At 39.4% G+C, this 25,611-nt stretch overlaps 1 protein-coding gene across 1 annotated transcript; it reads left to right on the top strand.

Annotated features, from left to right (window-relative positions):
• The first annotated feature begins 6,607 nt into the window (after positions 1-6,607).
• On the top strand, positions 6,608-25,000 carry F2R (coagulation factor II thrombin receptor). The gene is made up of 2 exons (XM_036765801.1): positions 6,608-7,320; positions 20,866-25,000. Exons 1-2 carry the CDS (start codon positions 7,233-7,235, stop codon positions 22,056-22,058), a joined length of 1,281 nt encoding a protein of 426 aa, XP_036621696.1. The 5' UTR covers positions 6,608-7,232; the 3' UTR covers positions 22,059-25,000.
• Positions 25,001-25,611: the final 611 nt, after the last annotated feature.

Genomic DNA, 25,611 nt, shown 5'->3' with positions numbered 1-25,611 from the left:
TGGCAGAGAAAGTCAGAAGTGAAGCCTAGGGAGGAATAAGGCTCTTCAACTTGACACCAGATTGATTCATTAGACAAAGGAATAGAGGGCATGCTTACCAAATTTTCCAGTGACATGAAACTGGGAGAGCCAGCTAAAACAATGGATGACAGTCACAATTCTAAAAGATCTCAACAGGTAAGAATGTTGGACCAGGATTAATATGCTAAAATTTATTAGGAATAAATAGAGTCTCATATTTTAGTTAAAAAAAAAACAACTTCGCAATTACAAGATTGGGGAGATATGGGGTTAGACAGCTGTTCATCTGCTGAAGATATGTGGTTTCAGTTTGTTGTAATGTCTTTGAGTCAACATCATGATAGGCTGACAGCCATAAAAGTTCGTCTGATTTTTGATGCACTTAGAGAGGCAAGGCACACAACACTGGTGGGAGCGGGGTGGGGCGAGGAAGGAGAGAGGGAGGGCATGTGGGAGGCCCTACTCTATTCTGCTCAGGCCACACCTGGAGGACAGTGTTCAGATCTTAGTGCCATGTATTAGGAAGGACTGTGATAAGCTGCAGGACATTCAAATAAGGTCAACCGAGATGGCAAAGAGCTTTGAGCTTCTGCCATTTGAGGTCTAGTTGAAGGAACTGGTTGAAGAGTCTGTCTAACTTGGAGAAAAGGCTTAACAGAGACACAACAGCCATGTTCAAATATTTTAAAGGCTTTCTTGTGGAAGAGGGATTGCACTTGTATTAATTTGGTCTCAGAGAATTTAACTAAGGAACTGGGTAGAAATAGCAAAGAGGTAAACGGAGGCTCAGAGAAGGTGCTGCTCCAGTCCTCCAAGGTGTTATTTTTCTCTGTCTTCTTCCCCTCTGAAGCCATTCCCTCTAGATAGAAGCAAACCATAGTCAATAATAGTCAATAAACATTTATCAAGCACCTACTATATGCCAGGCACTATGCTAAGTGCTGGGGATATAAATAAAAAAGAAGACAGTTCCTGTTCTCAAGGAGCTTACAATCTAATGGGGGAGGACTAAGAGAAGCTGGTGGGGGCAGGAAGTGAGAGGGAGAGGATAAGGAAGTCAAGGCCATGGTGGAGAAGTCAATCAGAGAAGTCCCAAAGTAGGTGACTCAGGATTCCTGCCTGGGTGACTGGTAAATGCTAGTGTTGTCAGGGGAAACAGGGCTGTTAGGAGTTAGAGGAGGGATCTTGCTGAGTTCAGTTTGGACATCTAGGTGGAAGTATTCAAAGAGGCATAAGAAGAACACTTCCTAACAATGAAAACTGTTGTTCACCCTTCCAAGATATCATGTCTTGCCTCGAGTGTGAATTGGATTTAAGTGAGGCAGAGTTGCACAGAGTCATCAGCTTCACTCTATTCCACAGTCACTGAAGGGTAAGACAAAAGTCAAGATGATTGGCGACTGCTTCAGCTGCCTTCATGGCCTTGGAACAAATTGTTCAACAGTGGAAACTATGCAAATGGATTGCCTCAGGAGGAAATATATTTCCCTTTGCCAACAGTCGTGAAGCAAAGATTGGATGATGACTTGCCATGTATATTGTAGAGATAATTCTTATTCAGGAATTGCTTGGACTAGGAGCCTTCAAATTCCCTTCTACCTCAGAGGTTCTGTGACCCTAAGGATTCAAGTGGATTCAACAAAATATGTGAAGCACCAAGAGTGATGCATTAGGCACCAAGATTTCAACTATAATAAGGGTTTGACACATACCCAGATCACCTAAGATGGAGTCACCCATGAAAGAGATGCTAGGGGAAGGGAACAAGCATTTATTAAGCACCTACTATTTGCCAGGCACTATGCTAAGTGCTTTACAAATTTATCTTATTTGATCCTTACCCTAGAAGGTAAGTGTTACTATGATCTCCATTTTACAGATGAAGAAACCGAGGTACAACGAAATTAAGTAACTTGCTCAAGGTCACACAGCCAGAAAGTGTCTGAGATCTGATTTGAATTCAGGTCTTCCTGACCCTAGGCCCATCATTTTATTCACTGTGCCATCTAGTTAGGGTTCCTGCTTCTGAGAGACAGGAAAACTGGAGTATTTCTGGGCCTTTTGCATTGGCTTACCACAGGGTTGGGATTAAGCTTTTTCCATTGGTTATTTAGTTGGAATTCTGTGTTTTAAAGCCACCTGGATAAGCACAGTCTACTCCCTTTCCTGCATTTACCCCAAAGAATTAAAGACTCATTCACAGAAGATGACATCCAGCAATAAGAGAGGACTTGAGGGCCACCTCCCTTGCCCCTTAAGTCATGTAACCCCAAGAAATCATTCCGGAGTTTTGGTCTTCTTCCTTTGTCCTTTTCAGTTCTAGGCACAGGGAGAGGAGTCTATGACCTATGAGTATCAGTGAAGGATAATTCAGAGTCCAGAAATCCAGGCTGGACATTGTAGTCAGACTCTCAGAGAAGTCCTAAGAAGTAAGGATCTAGGATGCCATCCCAGAAGGCTTTGGACTTGAATTTTGTGGGATTAATGGTATGTGGGAACTGAAGTAAGCTGTACAAAGATCAAGGTGGCACAGAGTGGGATTATGATATCAAGGTGGTGGGGGAAAATGTTTGTATGTTTGTCCTTGCTATGCTTTTGAATAAATTTTTGTGAATGCTAATCTGAAGTTAAGTGACTAAGTGGAATTGGGTGCTAGTCACTGGCACCCATAAAGAGAAAACACAACTACTGTGGGTTCTAGTAGTAGAAAGAAAAGAGAGACTCTCTCAGCTCCCTCAGGGTACTAGACAACAGAACCAGGTTGTAAAAACTAACAGAACTGGCCTTTAGGGGCCAGAGAAATCTTGCTATACAAAGATGAAGAATGACATGGTTTCTGCCTCCAAAAAACTTTATAATCTAGTAAGTGCATGAGCTAAGTGCACAATTATAACATGAAGAAGAAAACTATTAAGTGCAATATGTCTATGGGGTTTGGGGAGTTTAGCTCCCTGGAGGATGGGCATCTGAGCTGGACCTCGAAAGACAGGAAGAATGTCAACAAAGAGAGATGACAGGAAAACCTGGGGGTAGGAATTCAAGGTTGTGAAAGAATATGAGATCTAGAAATAGCCAGTAGTCCGCTCTGACTGGAGCTGTTGTTGTTTGTCCTTCGTTCCTGAAGAGGACCATGACATCAAGGCATAGAGTATGTGAAGAAGTGGATTGTCAAACAAGACTGGGGAGGTGGGTTGCGGTAAAATTTGGGAGTGCCTTGAGTTTCAGGCTTAGAAGGTTGTATCTTATCTAGTAAACAACAGGAAGCCAATGAAGACTTTTGAGTAGTGGAGTGTTATGATCAGGCTTGTGCTTCAAAGACTTACTTTGTCAGCAGTTCAAAGGCCGGCTCACAGAGGGAGAAATTGGAAGTAGGGAGATCAGAGTTGGGGGGACTGGAGAAGAAGTTATCACGCTAGTCCAGGTAAAGGGAGCTTGAGATGGTGTGGCGATGAAAGGAAAAGGGAGAGAATAAAAGGAAGAAATATTTTTGAGGTATAATTCATAACACTTTCCCTTTGGCAGGGAGGCATGTGGAAGTTAAAAAAAAAAGAATGCCTAAGTTTTCCAGCCTGGCTAACTGGGGAAATTCTGGTGTTGTCAATAGAAACCAGGATAGTAGTAGGTGGGGAGATTTAGGGAAGATGATTTCAGTTTGAAAATGTGGAGTCTGAAGGGTTAAAGAGGCATCTATGTGGAGGTGTCTGATACCTTGCTGGAGACAGAGAACTAGGATTCAGCTTTAGATCAGGGCTAAAGATACAAATCTCAGTATCATCTGCACGGAAAAGATCATTAAAGCCATTCAATTGTCAGGGCAGAGTGTTGAGAGAGAAGAGAAGGGAGCCAATGTTAGAGTCTTGGGAGATAGCATTCAGCAAGTGCAAAAGCCATAATTGAAGGAGCCTAAAAGAGCTCTCTGGGAAGGAACCAGGAGAGAGTAATGCCATCAAATCTAAGGGAGGAGAAAAAAGATTAAGAAGAAGGAGGTAGTCAACCATGCCAGAAAAGATGCAGACTTAAGGAAAAAAAATACCATTCAATTTTGCAATTAGGATGTCATTTGGGACCTTAGAAAGAATTGTTTCATTTGAGTGATAAGCAGAAGCCAGTTTGCCAGGATGAGCATTTAGAAAGGAGACAGCAAGTTTACTGCTTTTAGATGTGGAAGGAGACCAAGAGGATGACAATGCGGGGAGACATCAAGGACAAAGACAAGGACAGGGCTTTCCAGGGGACTTTTTTGTTAGTCCTATAACACCTTACCCACCCTCTGCCACTGTGCCAGAATAGGGACTCTCAGAGCATGGTTTTGAAGTAAGGGACAGGGACTGGTAGAGAAGAAGGGATTGAAGCTTGAAAAGAGAAAACTTTGGAGAATATACAACAGCTGTATTTGAAGGGCTATTGTTTGCAAAATCATTTAGATCAGCAGTGGGGAACTATAATGTTAATGTGATATAAGATCTTCTTCCCCCAACCCCATTAATAGACCTCATGTGGAGCCCATTAAGGGAAGCTTGCTTAGGGGAGGCTTGCTTGTAGGAAGGCTTTCATACCTTTTGCTAGTTTCCAATTAGGCACTGAATCACAAGGATTGTGATGCCTTCTCTATATAGTGTACATATACTCCGAGTTGGTATTTTGCTTTGGGGGCTAGCTTATGAGAAAGATCTTGTGATTCCAGGTGGAGACTCTGAGTTGTTGCTGTGTGTTCAGGGAACCCCACCCCCAACTGCTCAAATGTAAAGGCTCTCTCAATCCAGGGACGTATGTAAAGTGTATAGCAATGTTGCTTTGATTCAGGCAATAGAGCCCTGTCTGTTGGTCTTTGTTTTTCTGTTAGTATTTCCTCTGAAGTTCAGGGTGCTGACTTTTCCCCTGAACTAGTGAATGTAATTAAAGATTGTTGACCCCTTAAACAGCTATCTTTCCTAGTAAAGCAGATCTAAGAGCCTGTGCTAGCAGACATCCTGGGTATGCCAGTGTGGTTGCCTTTACAGGAACCTGCTGAGGTTTAAATTCAGTCAAAGGGCCACACTTGAGGACCTAGAGAGTCACATGTGGCCTTGAGCCCAAAGGTTCCCCACTCCTGGTTTAGATACAAGTTTAGATACTCCTGTTTTAGATAGAAGTTGCAATGGGTCAGATTTAGGTTCCAATGTTAGGAAAAATTTACTAACTCAAAAAGCTACTCAAAAAAGAGTTACTAGCAATTAGCAGCCTTAGGAAGATTATTATGAGGAAGGCACTTTATGGACCTCAGTGCTACATGTGAATCATTTTAAATTTAATTTCCATTAGAGAATAGAGAAAATAATGAATCTCTTGGGGCTGAAGTAAATTAATAAAAAATATCCTAATATCAGTCAGAAAGATGATGGGTAAATTAATCAATCAGGAAACATTAAGACTATTATGAAGAGTCCAACACAACTGAAAGATGACTGAACTCAACAAAATGTGCCATGTGAACTTTCCAGTCTCCTTATACTTTCTTCCCCACTCCTCCAACATACTGTGTGGCTTCCTTTCTGTTCCTCAGTCTCCAGTTCCAGGCATTTTCCCGGGCTGTACCTCAGGCCTGGAATACTCTTCCTCTTCACCTCCAACTCCCAGCTTTTCTGACTTCAAGTCTCAGCTAAAGAAAGTCTCACTTTCTTCTAGGCTTCTTAAAGAAATCCAGCTCCCCTTTATCTTAGTGCCTTCCCTCAGAGGCTACCAGCTACACTTCCTAGGGATGGTCCTGTAGGACTAGCTAATGGTATTCTTGCAGGAGCACTGGTCTTTCCATCAGAAAGGGGTTGAAAGGGTTAAAATTCCACTCTTGCCATTTACTAGTTTATGTAATTTGAATAATTCACTCTAGGGTCTCACTTTTCTTATCTGTAAAATGCACCAGTTAGACTAGAAGATCTGTAATCTCCCTACCCGATTTGACAATCTGGGATCTCCTGAAAGGCAGAAAAAGGAAGAGAAGGAAAACCTGATGGCTAGAGCACGTTGTTTGATGGACCGTGTTCGGTTATCTCTTGGAGCAAAAAGCAGTCTGCTTGTAGATATGCAAGAACACCCTTAGCACATGATTTACTTAACTGCATGAAAACGGGCAACATGTATCCTATTAAGTAAAATGGTCAGTTCCACTAACTCTGCCTAAAAACCATTACAAAGGCCTCCTTTTAATCAAAACCTTCCCTTTCTCTAAAGTACACTGCTTTTCTGCCTTATCTTCTTGGCTTAAAAAAAAAATCAAACCACCACAAAAACTTTACGAACTGAGCCCTGCTTCCCTCGCCCCCACGTGTACTTTGTCACGAAGAGTCATGGGTGGAGGTCATGGACCTAGTGTCCAGAAGTACATTTTTTACTTCTTTGCCACAGGGTCACAAAGTACACACGGGCTGAGTCCCTGAAAACAAAGTGGCCAGGCGATGATTTCAAGCCAGGGGCGGGACAGAAAGGTCCTGTTGATTTTTCCCTTACTTGACTGCAGCTGGCTCAGTCCTGGCGTCAGGGGCAGGGGCCTCCTGGGGGCAGGAAGGAGGAGGGCAGATAGGAGACCTGACCCCTCTGGCAGCCGGGCTCTGACAAGCAGCAGCCGCAAGCCCGGAGCGGCAAAGCGGAACAGAGAAGGGGCCCAGATTCCGGGGCAAGCAAGACCCTAGATGCGCCTCCTTCTTCCTCTCTCAGCAAAGCCTGGAGAAACAGCCCAGGGGGAGCCAGTGGGCAGTGAAGGAAGGAAATGAAAATAGTGGAGGAGTCTGCGACAGCCTGGGGTCTCCAGGGACTGTGAAAGCCAGCCGCCCCCCGCGTGGTCCCCCCACCTCCAATCAGCGCAGCCCCACTGAGGCCAGAGAACAGCGCTACTCACTCACCCTTTCTCCAGGGCCCGCCCAAGCTGCGTGGGAGAAGGGGGTGTGTTCTTGAGACAGACCCTCGAATCTGCTCGACAGACCAATATCCTGTCAGAGACGCAAAGGGAAAGCGGGAGCGGATACAAAGCAGGCCAAGGGGTTGGCTAGACTGAGAAGCCCCCTGGGCTCTCTGCCCTCTCCAACCTTTCTTCTGCTACTGACCCAGAGTGGACCAAGGAGTCCGCCTCCTCTCCTTCCTGGGCTGCCAGGGAAGAAAGAGAATCGCACCACCGGCGGACAAAGCGGCAGCAGCAGCAAGAGGGAGCCGCGAAGGAAAGGGGGGTCCCGCTGTGGACAATGGGGCTGCGTCTCCTCCTGCTCGCCTGCTTGGGATTCAACTTGTTCGGCTTCCTGCTGTGCACCCGGACCCCAGCGCATCCTCTGGGTAAGAGCCTGCAGTTTGGCCCTCACTCCCCCATCCCGGATTTCTGTGGGGATGAATGAGCAGTCAAAGGGGTAGAGGGAACCCATGGTGGAGTGGGGCGGGTAGGGCAGTTCACACCTAGGCTTTAATAAATGGGCAAGACTGGGCTCCCGCGGTGTCTGCTAAAGTCCCCTGGACCCCGCCCTGCGCCCCAAAAGTATCAGGGAGAACCGAGCATCTGCTCTGAGATTTGGTGAGCTTGCCCTGCGAATCGTGCCCTGGGGCAATGAATGAGCAGGTGCTCTTTGTTCTGGGGAGAAGCAGATGGTACTGGAGCTGATGTGGGATTTGGGGGACAGCTCATGGTTTCCTAGGGTGGGTTAAGATGGCACCTCTCACAGTACTTTGTCTTGACACTTTGCGTTAGTCCCCAAACCACACATAAGGAAAGGGTCGCAAACTGCTTTACAATTCTGACATCTACGCTTTAAGGGTTTCCAAAGCTCTTGGCATGTATTATCTCAGAGCTTGACAACAATGCTGTGAGATGGTTATTTCTATTTCTGTTTTACAGATAAGGAAACTGAGGCTCAGAGTAGTTAAATAATTTGCCCAACGCCAAGTGTGACCTGGGTCGCATTTGAACCTAGGTCTTTCTGACTGCAAGTCCAGCGTTCAATCATCTAAGACAAGCTGCCTACCAAAGAGTTCATTGGTCTGAATTAAGGTTCCTCATTAGTGTGGTCGTTGTCTAACCCTTTCCCATTTTACAGATGAGGTAAAAGACAAAGAAAAAACCCTTGTAACTCACACTCGATTAGGTAGTAAATCTGTCCCCTGATCCATCAACAAGCTTGCATTGGACACTCTACTATGGGTTAGGCTTTGTATACCAAGACAAAAATGAGAGTCACTGCTCCCAAGGACAGAGCCTGTTTCTATTCTGATCGCTAGAAATGGCTTCCCTATGGGAGAAAAATATTTATCCTACAAAATTGGTTTCTTTCATACTCTCCCATCAAAAGTTTTAGAATTTCTTCACCATTCTTTGGTCTCCCTTAGGAAGGAGTTGTTCTACTTCAGTCATTCACTTTACCTAAGGGAATAGTCTTCCCATCAGCAAATTGTTCTTAAGCAACTGGTTGCTTTGCCAGGTAGGGCAGTGGGAGCCAATTCTTAATCTTTACAATTTTATAGATGTTCGGGAGTGTTTTTAGACTTTAGAGGCTGCCCACAGGAATGTCATTACATAATACTGTAATACAGTAGATTGAAACTATGGAATAGAATTGCTATACTTTTTTTCATTCAGAGAGAAGGCTGACAGAATCAAAAAACAGTAAGAAAGGGTACACTGAAATTATTCACAATGGTGTAGATATACTGAAGTTGTATAAATGTAACAGAGAAAATGTAAACATGTATAAAATGTAACAGAGGAAGTTTTTTTCTCCATGTGTTTTGTGTGGAGCTTGAAGAGAAATTCATAGTAGGGTTAATTTTTACCACATCATTAAATACATCACTAAGAATCACAGCATGGCTGTAGACAAACATGAAGGACATACAAACAAGTGAACAGAATTGGGTGAGAGGTACCAAAAGGCAAATGTCTTAATTTTTTTTTTACCAATTGGATAAGATGTCAGTTCAATCAATCCCTGGAATAATTCTAGAATAGTTTATTAAACTATTTACAAGCTCTAAGAAAGAAAACAATGATTATTAGGAAGCAGTATCATTTCACTAAGACTAAGACATACTAAACCAAATTTTGTTAAGATTCCTGAACTGTATGAACAGGAAAATGCTATTGCATGCTATATTTTGATTTCATCAAGTCATTTGACGCAGACTTTAATCCAGTCCTCATGAGGAATATGAGGAAATGTAAATTAGATGGCAGCATAATTAAATCAATTTATAGCTGGTAAAACAACCACACTGAAAGAATGTTGATTAATGGAACATTAACTTGATAGCCTCCCGGTGGTCAACCAATGGGTTTTGACCTAACTTGCTACTTTAACAGTGGTTTGGGTGAAAATTTAGAAGGCATGTAAATGAATTTTGTCAATGGAATAGAGTCAAGAGGGATGGAGTGCTAATATTTTGAGCGGTCGACTAAAGATTCAAACATTTTTTGATATGCTTAGAAGTATGGGCTGAAAAGAATAAAATGAAGCTTAGTAAGAATATATGTAAAATCTGGCACTTAGGATAAAAATCAAGTTCACAATTACAGGATGGTGGACACTTTGTCAACAGAAGTTCAAGTGAAAGGGGTGTAGAATTACTTTAATGAAAGCTTAATATGAACCAAAAGTGTGGCTCAAAGAGTTAATGCAACCTTTGACTGAAGAACATAGTGGATGACAAATAGTAGAATGAACTCCATTTGGCTCAGAAGAGAGATTTATAGGGGTGGAGAGATGATAGCTGAATTAAAGTATTGAGACATAGAAAAGGGATTGGATACATTTTGCTAGCTTCCAGAAGCTAGAACAAAAACCACTTCATATAATTTACAGAGAGGCAGATTTTCACTAAATACAAGGTGACCCTGAGTATAGTATCTCCTAAAGAGGAAATGTTGAATTCCAGGATGGATAACTTCAGTCAGTTATGTTGTTAGAGGAAGTAGGGGAATTCATGGAATTGGGTGAAAAGCTGAGGTAGATGCTATTTAGCTTAGTTGTTTTTCAGATGTGTCCGCCTCTTTGACACCATTTGGGGTTTTCTAGGCAACGATAGTGGAATGGTTTGCCATTTCCTTCTCCAGTTCATTTCACCAATAACGAAACTGAAGCAAACAAGGTGAACTAATTTTCCCAGGGTCACACAGCTAGGAAGTGTCTGAGGCCAGATTTGATTTCAGGAAGATGAATCCTCCTGAGTATAGAATATGTATATAATACATATATAATATAAGTATTATAATGCATATAATATGATATTGAATAGATTATATCATAATTAGTTAAATATTAATTCATCTCAGAGCCAAGTCTACAAGCATTTATTAAGTGCTTATTGTGTGTCAGGCACTATACTAAGCGCTGGGGAAACAAATAGAAGCAAAAAACAAAGTCCCTGTCTTCAGGGAGCTTACATTCTAATGTAGGAAGGCAACACATTTAAAAAGCTGAAAAATGGAGAGAGGTAGCTAAAAAAAAATTACTGAATTAGTAGTAGCTTTTTGTCAATATACGTTTTCTCAAGCATCAAAGTCTAATAGCACAAGTTCTACTGAAAGAAAGTCTCAACACTAAAAAAGGTTGCTATTTATTGGTTGTGAAAGCCTAAGAAAAAAATCAAGTGATGGCCAACCCTCTGAAGAGGAACTTCTTCAAAGGCTTTTCAGCTGGTCCTTGGACAATAGAAATGGACCTGTGCTTGAAGCCTTTCCAGTTTGGTAGAACCTACCAGGGTTTGTGTTCTATGGAATCCAGCACGACCTCCATGACATGATGAGGCAATGGAATAGGACCATTTGGTCGAGGAAGCTTGCCACATCTGAAATTCTTCCATTCAGTATCACTTCCTAGATGTTTTCTGACATTGTCTTGAGAAGGCCATTTTTAAAATGTAAATTCAAGTTCCTTTTGTATTTAAAAAAATTGTGTAGCTCAGGCTATAGGAATTATAGTAATAACTAATAAATGGCATCTAAAAGCATGTCTAATATAATTTCTGACTACCATAATGCACAATTGCATAAAATATATTCTTTTTTTTTGGAGGGCGAAGGCAGGGCAATTGCCCAAGGTCACACAGCTAGTAAGTGTGTTAAGTGTCTGAGGTCGGCTTGAACTCAGATCCTCCTGACTCCTGGGTGGGTGCTCTACTCACTGTGCCACCTAGCTGCCCCCTAAAATATATTCTTATATCAAATTTTATGACAAATGAAAAAAGGCCATCATAGATGAAAAGGTAAACTGTGTCTTATAAGGAACAGAGTGGAAGAATACATTAATTGTAAAAAGAATGTATACTTTGTATTTAAAGGCTTTTTTTAAAAAAGACTTTTAAAATTTAAAAATATAATTTTATTTTTAACAATGAATATTTATTTTATCTTCTTTTCAACTACCATTTAAAAAATAAATACAAAACCCTTAAAACAAATATGCATAGTCAGACAAAGCAAATTCATTGACCATATCCAAAAGTGTATGTCTCATTCTGCACCCTGAATCCATCACCTCTCTTTTAGGAGATAGATAGCATGCTTCATTATTGGTCCATTAGAATCATAGTTGATCACTGGAAGGACCAGAGTTTTCAAGGTTTTCCCAGTTATTTGTTATTGTATGAATTCTCTTGGGAATTCTACTTTTGCTTAATTCACTCTCCATTAATTCACACAAGTCTTACCAAGTTTCACTGGAATTGTCCCTTTCATCATCTCTTATGCCACTATATTCATATACCATTATTTGTTCAACCATTCCCCAACTGATGGGCACCTGCTCTTGGTTTGTTTTTATTTTTGCTGCTATAAAAAGTGTTACTATAAATACTTTTGTACAGATTAGTCATTTTTCCTCTTTCTTTGACATCTTTGGGGTGTAGGCCTAGTAAGGTATAACTTGGTCAAAGGGTAAATAGAACTTAGGAACTTTTTAGACGTAATTTCAAATTGCTTTCCAGAATGACTATACCTATTCATAGCTCTACCAACAATGCATTAATGTGCCTGTTTTCCCACAGCCCCTCCAGCATTTGTCACTGTCCTTTTTTGTTGACTTTGCCAATCTGATGGATATGAAATAGATGTTTAGAGTTGTTTTAATTTGCATTTCCCTAATTATCAGTGATTTGGAACTTTTTGTCTCCATATAGTATTGATAGCTTGGATTTCTTCCTTAGAAAACTCCATGTTGCAAAACCTTTAACCTTGAATCAACTGTGGTTAAAGGCTCTCTACCATTTATGTTTATCACAAATGCAACCTCAGTTATAAAAGTTTAATAATTACGCATGTAAAAGACTAAGGACTAGGGGCAGCTAGGTGGTGCAGTGAGTAGAGCACCGGCCCTGGAGTCAGGAGGACCTGAGTTCAAATCCGGCCTCAGACACTTGACACTTGTACTAGCTGTGTGACCTTGGGCAAGTCACTTAATCCCAATTGCCCTGCCAAAAAGCAAAAAAAAAAAAAAAAGACTAAGGACTAAATGATTTTATGTTATGAGCAGAGGCTAGAAGAAGGCCCTGGGGAAAAGTTCGCTGGAGTCAGAGGGCTTAGGTTCATATCTTTCCTCTGCTGCTTGCTATGTGTTACCCTGAACAAGTCACTTAACCTTCTTAGATCTGAGTTTCCTCATCTGTAAAATGAGGAGGTTGGACTCTGAGATTCCTTCTACCTCCAGAGTTGTGATTCTATGAACTTGTTAGTACATACTGTTGTAATGAGGCAACATCATGTGTTCAGAGGAACATTCGGAGTCCCAACTCAAATACTTACAAGCTACTTTGACCACAGGCGAGTCGTGTAATCATTCTGACCCTTAGTTTCCTCATTTGTAAAATCCCTTCTTCATGGAACTTTTGTAAGTAAAATGTTTTGTAAGCATTGAAGCATTTTGTAAGTTTGAATTGTCGATAATTTATTAGTTTCAGAGGATGTTAACTTGGTTAAAAAACTTTGAGTAAGATCCTAAGGGGATGTAATTCAGGACTAATAACATCTGATAAGAATTGAAAAAAGGGGGGCATCTAGGTGGCAAACAGAGGTTAAGTGACTTGGCCAGGGTGACACAACTAGTTAGTATCTGAGGTCACATTTGAGCTCAAGTCTTTCTGATTCCAAGTATGGGCCCATACTTGAATCTCTTCCAGACTGTCAGAAACCGTAAGAGCTTGTGCTGTACTGTCAAAGCCTTTGAGAACTCAGGATCAGAAACTTCTACAACATCGAGGAATTACCTCAAATAAAAGGGGGAATCCCGGGAACAATTAAAAGAAAGACAGAAGACTGAAATTAGTGGTACGAAACAGGGGGAATTACGGTGGTCATTTGAGAACCAATTGAGAAAAGTTTAGGGAGGCACATCACTACAATGGCCCCAAAGCAGGGAGTTATTTTGGCCACCGTAATTTCTGAAGATTCTATTTGATGATTATCCATGGACCCTTGAAACAGTAAGGTAGCAGAGAATTTTTGTTCACTCGTTTCCCTTATTTCTACCCACTTTATTATAATAACTCAAGTTAATATAGTACTTAAAAGGTGACTTTTTCCTCTCACAATCCTGTGAGCTAACTAGTGAAAGTATTATTAACAACACTTTAAAAATGAGGAATGTAAGATACAGAGAAAGGGACTCAGTGTCAAAACAGCTAGGAAGATTCAATCTCAGGCCTTCTGATTCAAAGAACTGGTCAGTCAACAAGCATTTATTAAGCACCCACTACGTGCTAGTCACTATGCTAAGTGCTAGAAATACGAAGAAAGGGAAAAGACCATGGTCTCTGGCCTAAGGAAGCTCACCTTGAGGGGAGAGAGACAACACCACACTGGCCTTGTATTTTATTTAACTTTTGTTTCCCATTTTCTCTACTAACTTCACTCTGCTCTCCTTCTTTTGTTCATTTTTCCTCTCTGAGGGCTGAGTTGCTTATTTTCCCCCACTGTGCTTGATGAAAAATATTATGTAGCTCCCCAATTTAGGTAAATAAATTCACTTAGTCACATGCCTGAATAAGTATCCTTCAATAAGTTGGGCAGGTTCACTGCATGGCAGAGAAGTATGAGAAATAATACTGTTAATTTACCATGGGATAGAAACCACAGGCTTCTAGTCTCAAAAAAAAACACCTTAAAAAGACTGGTCACTTTCCTTTTTCGTCAACTTTTTGCCAACCTGATGGGTATGAAGTTGATATTTAGAGTTGTTTTAATTTGCATTTCCCTAATTATTAGTAATTTGGAGCATTTTTCTCCCAAAAAGTTATTGATAGTTTGGGTTTCTTCCTTAGAAAACCCCCTGTTGCAAAACCTTTGACCAGGTGTCAATTGGAGTTAAAGTTTCTTCACTGATTATATTCATCACAATTGCAACCTCAGTTATTAAAGTTTATAATTATGCATTTAAAAGATCAAGAATTACATGATCTCGTGTTGTATGTGCAGGGACTGGAAGAAACCTATGAATTTCAGTGGTTCTTTAAAGAAGCTATTGTTTCCTTAAGAGTGTATGTGACCAAGTAAAGAGTCATACTTCATACTTTAATTTCTGGTGACAAGTAGATGAGGCTTTATCTGATTTGGACTTAATGACCAAACCAAATATATCTCTCGTTTTCCTTTCGACCATTTGAAAAATGTTCTGTATCTTCTTCAGCTTTCTCTTTTTAATTTTAAAAAATAAATTAATTACTTACTCATTTTACATGCATTTGTAATCTATCCTTCTTACTATCTCCCCCACCCCACTGAACAACAAAAACAAAAATAAAACCCCCATCTTAAATATATGTAGCCCCATTTTGTCCATGCCTGAAAAATGTATATCTTTCTGTGTGTTTTAAGTCAATCCCCATTCTGGAAGGAGGTGAGTAATGTGTTTAATGTTTAGCCTTCTGAACTCCTGGTTTATCATTGTATTGATTGGAGTTCTAAAGTCTTTCAAAGCTGTTTTTTCTTTATAATGTTCTGATGGTATCAATTTTTGATATCAATTAATCTAGATATCAATATCCAGTTCTGCTCACTTTACTCTGCATCAGGTCATAGAGGTCTTCCCAGTTTCCTCTGAAACTGTCCATTTTGTCATTTTTTATGGCACAATAATATTCAATTACATTCATGTACCATAATTTGGTTAGCCTTTCCCCAATTGAAGGACATCCCCTTACTTTCCATTTTTGGCTACTACCAAAAGAGCTCCTATATATATTTTGTACACCTGTATCTTTTTCCTCTTTCTTTGATCTCTTTGAGGAATAGATATAGCAACGGTATTATCCTTTATTTCTTCATCTTTTGTCTTCCTCCTGACCTGGGTGAAGGTTTTAACCATAGAAAAATGTGGAGCAAAAATTAACTAGTTCCTTTTTATTGGAAAATGACTAGAAACTGAAGCCTCTGTTTGGATGTTTGTCCCCAGAGAGTAATTCCAAAAGAATAGAATCACATTGTATCAGAACTAAGAATGATGCATTGTGGGAAGCCAATGAGTCATAAATTTAAAAATGGGACCTTGAAAGATCATCCAGCCCACCCCTCTGTTTCTGGACAAGATACTATCTAAAACAGAAAAATTGTTGCCTACTCCACTACTTAAAAAAAACTCTAGAGAAACAGATTTCATAATCTCTAGTAGAAGACCTCTAATAGAGGTCTGTTGCCTTTCAGAGGTACTTCTGCATCTGCAGTTTTAGCCAGAATTTTGAGAAATTATTTTGGGATCTAGAATTCTTTGTCCCTAAGGAATAGCTTGACATCAAAAGAGACAATGATAAAGAAAACTTTTAGCAACTCAATAGGCTATTTCTACTTGACCTTTAAAATAACTTAGGACAATCCTTTTATTAGAAATGTACAAATACGTACTGTAACATAACTTTTGGCCCAAAGGTTTTGGGCTGGTTTGTGAAGCCTTGTGTAAGCTTGCACAAACTTGTTCTTTCCTTGCTGTTAGTAGACACTAAAAAATTACGGCTGCTGATCTTTATATTGAGCCCTTGGCTATAAGGAAAGGTAACACCTTAGGTAAGTATTTAATCAAGGGATTTTGAACTCTTCCTGGAAACTAGAGAATGGCTCAGTGTATTAACAAATTGTTTTAATGGTATTGTGTTTCTGTTGTAAATGTTCCAACTTCAAGGAAACCTGGCCCAAGGAAGACTTCCTCAAGAATAAATTTTTGCAAAAGATGTCCTTGAAAATAGAACTTTTGTGCATACTATTGACAGAGTAGTAAATGTAGAATAAAATTTTATGACAGCACTTTTTCTTTTCTAGATCTGATGATCGTTTAGAGGAAGCTTAATTATGCTTATTTAACAGTTTTGAAATTGTTTTGTTCTTAAAAAGAGAACTAGTTAATTTTTACTTAAACCTATTAGTGCAGAGGAGTATACAGTATGTAGGTGTTGTGACCCCACATGTACTTTCTATTCTCTGTCTTTCCAAAGTTTGGCCAGGCTCCCAGGCCTAATGGGAAGACAAATTGTATGTCTTGCATCTTATGCTTTAGTGTCCACCCAACTCAGACATTTTTATTTTATTGTGTCATCATGGAATGCAAGCTTCAGCTTTCATTCACCCTTCTTTCAACTTACACAGAGACTCCTAATATCCTGGAGTAACCTCAGACCTTAGGCTGACAGAATGTGATGCTAGTCCTCATAAATTATAAACCTGGTCAGAGTGAAGAGGAAGTATATGAGGTACAAGACAAAATGGAGTGAATGGCTTTTTTAGAGACGTGGAAGTTTATTTTAATTTTGTTCCTAAGAAGCTGAAAGTTAACTCATAATTTTCAACTTTTCTGGGCATGCTTAATAAATACTTAATAAATCAATGTATAAAATCAAATCAATAAAAAATAAGTCAATAAATGCTTTTTGACTTCCCCTGACAATAAGATAAGTCTCTCAACAATATTCAATATCAATGAATGAGTGAAAAAGCATTAAGTGTTTACTTTGTGCCAGGTACTTTGCCAAGCACTGGGGATAAAAATACAAAAACTAAAGATAACACCTGCCCTCGAAGAGGTTACATTCTAATGAAGAAAGGGGATAACACATCTAAGAGAGTAGTGGTCAGGGTTGTGGTTTGTAAAGTTACAGGGGTGAAGAATAGAGCCATCGGGGAGTAGATTGTTTCTTCCCAAGAGCAGTGACAGTTGATTTGGTTGTGGTTTCAGAGGTATAAAGGGGAGGAGTGATAGGCATGGTGGTTGTCAAGGAGGTATCCAGGGAGTGTAGTATGTAGCTGGAGCTCAATCCTAGATATAGTGGGTGATTGGGGCAATCACCAATCAGTAGAGTGGGGCCCCATGGGGAGAATTCAGGGGATAAAAGGTTACGTTCTCTCGTCTGGGCAGTACGGTGACTAAGGGATAGATATCAGGGACATGAAGTGAAGATATAACTTCACAACAGTTTATAGTGTACAAAAGGCTGAGTCAACAATATGAGAATAGGTAAAAGGAGAAAGATGGGCTATGTCATATCTCTTACCTCATCCCCAATACATGCAACAAATCAAAGGGACAGCTTTCTTTCCCCTGAGACAAATTCACCACAGACTAATCCCTTTCACTTCCGAACAATCATTTAGACCTAAGGATAAGATAAGTTGTCATTAATGTGATTAATATAATAATATTAATATAATTATATAATACATAATTGATTTTTAATATAATTTAATGATTATTATATAATATAATTCAATTCAGTCTTCTTGGCCTAGACATCTATAGTTGCAGATTGTCCGTCATATTGTCTTTATATAGATGACTCCCAGATCTGTATAACCAACCCTGGTCTTTCTCCTGAGCTCCAACTGGCTGTCATATAAGCACCACAAGTTTAACATGTCCAAAACAGAACTTATTGTCTTCTGTCCCCAGCAATAGTTTATATTTCAAACTTTTCTATTTCTGTTGAGGACACCATCATCTTTCCAGCTACCCAGGTACACAGGTTTACTATGACTATCCCATATCCCTTTCATTCTTTCATCGCAGATCTCCAATCATATGCCAATTCTTGTTTATTTTACCTCGACAATGTGTCATATCTATCCCTCTCCATTGCCACAGCCTCTGCTCAGGCCCCCACCATCTCTTGTCTGAAACAATAACCTCTGAATTATTCTCCCTGCTTCAAGCCTTTCCCTGCTCCAATTCAGACTGTACACAGCTGCCAGAGTCCTAAAGCACAGATCTGACCCTGTCACTTCCCCAAGCTCCATTGGCTTCCTCTTGTCTCTGGGATCAAATAGAAACTTCCATTTGGACTTTAAAACCCTTCAGGCTGCAGTTTACCTTAACAAACTTATTTCATATTTTTGCTCTTTGTTCAATGTACAGTCTAGCACAATGGTCTCCTGGCTCTCCCTCAAACACAGCATTGGATCTTCTGTCTCTGTACATTTGAAAGTTATAGAATATCCCCAAATCATGAGACTGTTGGAAAGAAAGAAAACCCAACTGTGTCAGAATCTCTTCTGTGGTATTAGAAAGGTTGCTTTTAGGTCATGAGTACTTCATCATCTGGATTTTCCCTCTATTGCTTCCATTTCTCACTCTGTACTTTTCTATTGGCTTCCGTGGACTGTTAGACTGTCAAAGACTTGCCTCCACAATGGCAGAACTACATGAAAGGATTTTGGAGGAACTCACCTGAATGATATCAACATTAGAAGTAGTGCGGTCACTCCATGACCTAGCATAATGAAAAATCTTAGAATCACTCATTTTAAACTGGTGTTTTGCTATAGTATGAAGGGATTTGTTGTTCAGTCATTTGTCAGTTGTGTCTGACACTTCATGATCCCATTTGGGGCTTTCTTGGCAGAAATGCTAGAATGGTTTGCCATTTCCTCCTTCACCTCCTTTTACTGTTGAGGAAACTGAGGCAAACAGGGCTCAGGGACTTTCCTAGGGTCACACAGCTAGTAAATGTAGGAGACTGAATTTTAACTCAGGTCTTCCTAACTCCAGACCTGGCACTCTATCCACTGTGTCACCTAGCTTCCCCTTGTAGCATGAAGAAAATTTGCAGTAAAACATTTATCTGCCATCAGGTGGACCTGACACAGCCTATTAATCTTAACTCCAGCTCCTGCCTGTGTTGATTATGCAAAACAAATCATTGAGGAATGGTAGTTATATAATATGATTTATATTTTGGGAGCAGGTAGAATACTATTTTAAGAACCTATCTACCCCAAATTTCATAGTAACCCTGCAGGAAAAAGGGAGCTTTGATCCAAGGCTTTACACTCAATAGGGGTATATGATCTTGAGCATAGTAGCTATGTGACCCTGGAAAATTTGCCTCTCCCCTCATATTCTCAGTCTTTCTGTCTGTAAAGTAAAGGGGTTACACTTAGTCAGCAGTTCTGGGGTAAATGAAAATGGTATGTTGATTAATTTCAAGGTGTGTCTGAACGTGGTTGAGAAAAAATTACATCTTCATTTTTACTAACCTCTAATTGAAATGGCAACAACCTACCAGGGTCCATAGGCTTCACCAGACTTCCAAAGGGGTCCATGACACAAAAAGAGATAAGAACCCCTGGCATACATGACCTCTCAGGTCCTTGACAGCTCTACCATTCTGTGATCCTGCAGCCACCATGATAGCCACATGGCCTGCTGGGAAAGGAGACTGGGGATGCCTTTGAGGTGATCCTGGAGGAGACTGTGGTAGGCATATTACAGACATGTTATAGGTGTTGTGTTTTTTAAGTTATCCCCTAGAGTTCAGTAAGAAGGCCACCTCATATTCCATGCTAAATAGACAAATAAAGCCCAATGGGGGGAAAAGTATTTTGGAACAAATAATCCAGTATACTTAATTAATGGAAAGAATCCATGAGGGCAGTAAAACCAATTTACCTATTTGACAATTTTGAGTACAGCAGAATTATAGAATGTTAATATTGGCACTGATCTTAGAGTTGACAACCACCTAATTTTATAGATGAGAAACTAAAGTCCAGGACACTGTTAGTGAGATTATGTGTGAAAGCCTTTGAAAGAAGGAGAAAGCAATTTTAAAGAGAACTTCACAACCATAAGGTGGTATTATTGTCTATTTCACTAGAGCTTTGGCGGCCATTTAAAAGGAACAGTGTTCTCTGGACTTTCTATCTTTACATTGTCTGGTCTACTTTCCCAGGCATTTGCAACACACAGCTTCAAAAGAACAAATTCTGCTGAATTGTTTTTTTCACTGGGATACTTCTGAGTGCTTATTCACATCCGACTTGCAGGAAAAGGAAAATTTTGCTCGCTCTTCTTTCATGTGGTATTTAGAACTAGTTAATTATCTGACATATGCTTTTGATTCACAAACAGCAACATCACATTTCCTTATCACACTAAAGTTTTGTTTGTTGTATTGTTGTTCAGTTGTTTCAGTCATGTCCGAGTCTTTGTGACCCCATTTGGGGTTTTCTTGGCAGAGATCCTGGAGTGGTTTGCTGTTGCCTTTTACAGATGAGGAAACTGAGGCAAACAGGGTGAATTGACTTGCCCATGGTCACACAGCTCTTCTTCCTGACTCCAGGTCTGGCACTCTATGCACTGCATCACCTACCTGCCATAGGATCATAATGTTTAGCATTGAAAGGAGCCCAAACAACCACCTAGTCCATTGCCCAAGAACACATGGGTTGTAAGTAACAGAGCAAAGATTTGAACCCACGTCCATGGATTCTAAATCCTGGGCTGTTTGTATTATACCATATTGCCTCTTAAGTAAGTAAGATTTATGCTACAACCATTCCTAATAAGCGATCAGAAATAAACAAAAGTGAATTTTTCATACCTTCTCCTCTTATCTCTAATATTTTGTCTTTTTCTTCCTTTTTTAAAGACTCTAAGGAAAATAATGATACTGTGGGCCCAAGGACATTTCTATTCAGGAATACCCCAAGAGATTATGAATCATTTGCATCCTGGGAGGATGATGAAGAAACCATTCCCGAAAACACACCAGCCTCCATCAATAAGACAAGTCGTATTCAAAAGCCACAACCCAAACATCTGTCTGAAGATGCTTCCAGATACCTGACTGGTCCCTGGTTGACTCTCTTTGTTCCTTCAGTTTATACTGTAGTATTTGTGATAAGTCTGCCTTTAAATATCATCGCAATCATTGTGTTCCTTGTGAAGATGAAGATCAAGAAACCAGCTGTTGTATACATGCTACATCTGGCTACTGCAGATGTTCTCTTTGCAAGTGTGCTGCCCTTTAAAATAGCCTACTACTTTTCTGGAAGTAACTGGGCATTTGGGTCTGAAATGTGTCGCTTTGTCACCGCAGCTTTCTACTGTAACATGTACGCTTCGATAATGCTGATGACAGCCATAAGTGTGGATCGTTTCTTGGCTGTGGTCTATCCAATCGAGTCTCTCTCCTGGCGAACCCTGGGGCGTGCTTCATTTGTTTGTCTGGTGATATGGAGTATTGCCATAGGTGGGATTGTTCCTCTTGTTGTCAAAGAACAAACTAAAGAAATCCCTGGGCTAAATATAACCACCTGCCATGATGTCTTAAACCAAGATCTACTTGAAGGGTATTTTGTTCATTACTTCCTGGCTTTCTCTTCAGTTTTCTTTTGTGTACCATTAATCATTTCCACAGTCTGTTATGTGTCAATTATCCGGTGTCTCAGCTCTTCTTCCATTGCCAACCAGAGCAAAAAGACCCGAGCCTTACTCTTGTCTGCAGCTGTGTTCTGTATCTTCATCATTTGCTTTGGACCCACAAATGTCTTTCTGATCACCCATTACTCCTCCCTTATTTATAGCAGCACAACTGAGAAAATCTACTTTATCTACCTTCTCTGTGTGTGTGTCAGCAGCATAAGTTGTTGCATTGACCCCCTGATTTATTATTATGCTTCTTCTGATTGCCAGAGATATCTCCGAAGTCTCTTATGCTGCAGAGACAGTTCTGATCCCGGCAGTTTCAACAGCAGTGGCCAGTTAATGACTAGAGCTAGTAAAATGGATACTTGTTCCACTAACATGAGTAACAGCATATACAAAAAGCTGTTAACTTAGCAAGCGATTAGATTTTGAAGTTGTATTTTAAAAAAATAATCAGCTAGCAGATTTGAGATTCTATTTAGCACCTGTCAAAAAGTATTAATCTCACTAGCTAAAAGAGCAAATGGCTTATGATGCATCCTTCTTGGCCATGGACATTGAGCATGGATGTTTGATAAAAGCATTTTGCTAAAGATAACATAGGCATTAATGACAGTGTTATTGAAGGAGTGCATTTGTGAGTGTTATTATAAAGTTCAGTGTTATAAAGAGGCTATCTCTTTGACATATTTGCAGTGTACTATACAACAGGCACTTTGAAAACCATTTTCTCTTTTTTTTTTCTTGATTTGGACCAAATGACATCCAAGGTCCTTTCCAGCTCTAAAGTTCTGTGACCATAACCTCTATGACTGAAAATTCTATATTTAAGTTGGTTTTTATGAGCTTTTTTGGATAACGCAATCTTGACCAACACATAGTAGCTGACTGGCAATGCAGCCATTTCTTTAATTACAACAGCTTTAGAAAGATGGCATAGACTTGTGCAGTTTTCGTGGACAAGCATAATCGGCGAGAGTCTTTTTGACTAAAGCTTTCAAACTATGGTAGGCAATATTTGAATTATTATGGGACTAATAAATATTTAAAGCATAATAACAGAATCTGAACCTTAAAGTTTTAAGAGAAAATTAAAATGTGAAGTCTTAAAATTGCTAAAATGATAAAAGACTACCTTTTTAGCGGTCCCACTCTAAAGACTGTTTTCAGTCATCAACAAATCAAAAACTATGTTTGTAAGCAAGTATCTCAGCAGAATAAAGAAGTCACAAACAGACCCAGGATGAAAGCATATATGGTGTCCATGGGGCAGTAAAGAAGTACTGCACAATTATGAATTTAAGAGTGTAAATTTGCACTTAGATGTAGGCTATTGTAGTGGATAGAGTAGCAAGTCCAGAGATCAAGTGCTGCCTTTGACATATTCTAACTGGATGACTTTAGAGTAAGTTGTTTAACTTTTCAGTTCCCTGTGCAACTCTCTGAGACCATAAGTGGTATAGGCATAGATTCCATATCGTCCATCTGGACCAAAAAATGAAACATTGTGCTGGGTTTATGAAGAACAATTAAGTGTCTGCGAGAGTGGTTCTTATCACCCCAAATCAGCATTGTAATAGAAAACTGGAAGTCGTGATCAAGGTTTCTGAGGTTTGTCAGATGTGGAAGATCAGGAGCCCTCCTGGAGTAAAATGCCAGATGCAGCAGCCATCACCACTGAAACAACAGGCAGGGCTCTTACTCCACTGTAATCCATCTTGTTTATTAGGACCAGATGTGTAAACAAAGATACAGAGTACCAGAAGACCAGTTTCTGAATGATGCATCTATATTTGTAGGTCATATGCCCTAGGAGCATGAAAAGGACAGATCCTTTACAGTGTTTATCCCACAAGTTTCATGTTCCTACAGAAGCATTCATTATCACATTTAGAAACTTCTTTAGCAGGATGTGACTCACGCATGTTTCTGTAAGACGTATGTAAAGCCAGGTGTGGAAAGAGGTTTGACAACTCGTGCTGTTTCTGATGGTGTTGAGATGAAAAGAGAGTAAAACCACAGAGGTATGTTTTTGGAAATGGATCCTTCAACCCGCATTAATTTGAACACAATCTACTTGTGAATGTTTTGTCAAAGGAATTATCATAAATCAACTCCTTCTGAATAATAAGTTGAGAATTTTGGAGTGGTTACATAAGAAAAGTTCATTAATGTCGATGAAATCTGAGGACTTTTTTTTTGTTTTCTATTCATTTATTTTCCACATATTAATTCTGTATAAAATGCTTTCTTTCCCACTTATATCTTTGTGGTACTTATGAACCCCCAGTTTTAATAGTATATATGTGGTTTTTCTTTTTTAAAAAAATTACTTGGATAAACCTAAACATATAGTGATTTTTAAAGGATTTCATAAAAAATCTTTTATTTAAAAAAATCACTATAGTCTACTTGTAAAGTACAGAAGATTCATTTGTTTAGACCTTACTAATTTGGAAACCAAGTTGAAGTTTATCTTTGTCTGTGGGGGAAAAAGGGATATGATAATCAAATACACTCTCTCAACACAACTGGCAGAGAAAGTTTGACCTCTTTAAAAGAACAAACTCTGTCAAACACTTCTTAAGTAACCATTTATATATCAATAAAAGAATTACTGTATAAGCAAAGATTAGCTACTGAGGGAGTTGCTTTGATATGTACAGAACAAATCTTTTTGATAAACTCATTTAAGTGAAAATGAGGCTAAAGATCACCTACTAACATCACAGGCCTACATTTTAAAGTAGCAGAGCTTTGTGTCTTTACATATTATGTAGTTCCAAGTTAGAGTGACTTTATACCATGCTTTTCCAAATGAATGAGGTTTTACTGTGTGTATTATGATCTATTCATTCTGTGTATGATATTAAGCTGACCTGGATTAACAGAAGTATCTACGTGTTATCTATGTTTGGAAAGTAATGTGTCACTGTGTTCATTTTTATTGTTTGGAATTCCATTTAACCTACACTAATAAACTTGCAAAATGTGTTTGGGATCTGTTTGGAAGAGATGACAATCCAGCTAAATTTATAGTGAGTTTTCTTTTCCTTTCTCTTGAATTATCATTAGAAATAATATTAAAAAGAACTGATTTTAAGAATGTCTGAAAGCATGCTAGAAATGAGAGTTAAGAACCTGGCCTATTAAGAAGAAGAAACAAAGCAATGGTCTTAGAAACAGAAGGAGGAACATGTTGAAACCCTAAGTTGGTACAAATCCTTGTTTATTGCTTATATACTGAGAAAAAAATTATCAACCTTTGCTTATCTTGAGCAGCTATGTATGTGAAACAAACAATTAGATCCCTTAAAATAAATGATCATTTGAAATAAATGATTAGATGGAACAGAGTTAAATGTTTCCCAATTTATCATAAATTGAAGCAGATAATGGAAGATATTAATTGGTTATCTATAGGCACTCTCCTGCAAGTTAGCCTCAGCTGGCTGAGCTTATCTGATGGGAATTAAAAGTATATTATCTTGGACTTCCATTTCCTAGGAGCCGAGAAGCAAGCTGCACTGATTTTTAAAAAAAATTTTTTAAATTACATGCCACAGCTTCCATATTGTCCTGACTGGGTAAAAACCTTTGTATCCTCGGCACTTAGCACAATTCCTGCCACATAGTAGGAGCTAAATAGATGCTTATTGACCAACTGTTTTATTACTGGAAGAATGAGAATAACAATAAAAGTAGCATTTATATAATACTTTAAGGTTTACAAAGTGCTTTACAAATATCTCCCGTTATCCTCACAACAACCCTGGGAGGGAGGTGTTATTATCCCTATTTTACAGATAGGAAAACTGAGGCAAATAGAGGATAAGTGGCTTGTCCAGTGCCATATAGCTAGTAAGCATTTGAGGAAGGATTTGAACCCAAGTCATTCTGATTCCAGATGCAATGCTCTATCCCTTATGCCATGTAGTTGGCCTCAGTTAAGAGGTGTCTCAGAGAA

This window comes from Trichosurus vulpecula, chromosome 1 (assembly GCF_011100635.1).
Source record: "Trichosurus vulpecula isolate mTriVul1 chromosome 1, mTriVul1.pri, whole genome shotgun sequence".
Classification (NCBI taxonomy): domain Eukaryota; kingdom Metazoa; phylum Chordata; class Mammalia; order Diprotodontia; family Phalangeridae; genus Trichosurus; species Trichosurus vulpecula.
The sequence above is the reverse complement of the archived record's forward strand: the minus strand, read 5'-3'. Positions and strand labels throughout refer to the sequence as shown.

Excerpts from the sequence above, each read along its gene's own strand:
- F2R (XM_036765801.1), top strand. The coding sequence starts at position 7,233 with ATGGGGCTGCGTCTCCTCCTGCTCGCCTGCTTGGGATTCAACTTGTTC. Across the intron at positions 7,321-20,865 it reads GACCCCAGCGCATCCTCTGG|ACTCTAAGGAAAATAATGAT; the intron begins GTAAGAGCCTGC and ends CCTTTTTTAAAG.